The 1,014-nt window shown below is 60.1% G+C and overlaps 1 protein-coding gene across 1 annotated transcript; it reads left to right on the top strand.

Annotated features, from left to right (window-relative positions):
* The first annotated feature begins 23 nt into the window (after positions 1 to 23).
* On the top strand, positions 24 to 609 carry Tsp_13519 (conserved hypothetical protein). The gene is given in 2 exon segments (XM_003366856.1): positions 24 to 172; positions 192 to 609. 2 exon segments carry the CDS (start codon positions 24 to 26, stop codon positions 607 to 609), a joined length of 567 nt encoding a protein of 188 aa, XP_003366904.1.
* Positions 610 to 1,014: the final 405 nt, after the last annotated feature.

Below are 1,014 nucleotides of genomic sequence, written 5' to 3'. Positions count from 1 at the left end.
GAGGAATTGCAAGCGCCTTCACCATGGTGCTTGCGTCCGGTCGGCCTGAGCTTCCAACCGCTCCAAGCCGAAATTCCACTCTACGCCATCGGCGCTCCGGCCCTACACGACCTCCGAGAGTTGTGAGGCGACAACGTTCATGGGGCCCAGTGAGTCCGAGAGCTTTCGCCACGTCCTTCCGGATGAAGGAGATTGCGGCCCCGGTGTCCAGCAGGCAATTCACCACCACGTGGTTTCCGTTTGGCCCATAAGCGTAAGCACGGGCGGTCTGGAGTCCTTTCCCGGAGGTGCTTCGCACGACCAAAAGACCCTGGTGGGTGCGGTCAGACTCTGAAGACCCTGTCGATTCCCTCGTCGAGGGCGGATGAAGGAGCCGATGATGCGCCTGGCGACATCCGTCCACTCCACAGGGTCGACCTCCTCGGCATCCTTTCGCCATATGCCCGGTCTCCAGACACCGAAAGCAGACTTCCTTGGTTCGCGCCATGTCTCTCCTCCCGGACAGGTCCGCCTTCAGGAACTTCTCACACTCTTCCGCCTTATGCTCCCCACCACAGAACGGGCAGCCCTTGGCGGCGACCACTGCTAACGCCGCCGCAGTTGATCTGATGCGATCCCCATATCTCTGTTCAGGACGCGACGGTTTCGACGGGGGCGTCCGTTGTTCCGACTTCGCTGCAGGTGGTTTCGCTTCTTCTCCATTCGACTTGGCGAGCAGATTCGCCTGCCACTGAGCGAATTCCAAAAACTTCTGCAGGTTGTCCTCTTCTTCGGCTGCATCCGGTCCGATGTTGGTGTCCCAGGCCCTTATCAATGCCGGGGGAAATTTGTCCAGCAACATCGGCATCAGGACCTCGCTTGCGGGGAGACGGCCGGCGAATGGATCTCTATCCAGAGCAGTGAGACAACGCAGATGTTTAGTCACTTCGAATCCACCACGGGAGTGGATGCCCCCGCCGCCGAACATCTCGCGGCACGCTTGGGCCTCCCCTCCATAGAGGCAGTTCAAATGCC

The sequence above is a fragment of the Trichinella spiralis genome (genome assembly GCF_000181795.1).
Source record: "Trichinella spiralis strain ISS 195 chromosome Unknown Scfld5271, whole genome shotgun sequence".
NCBI classification, from domain to species: domain Eukaryota; kingdom Metazoa; phylum Nematoda; class Enoplea; order Trichinellida; family Trichinellidae; genus Trichinella; species Trichinella spiralis.
This window is presented reverse-complemented; position numbering and strand designations above follow the sequence as displayed.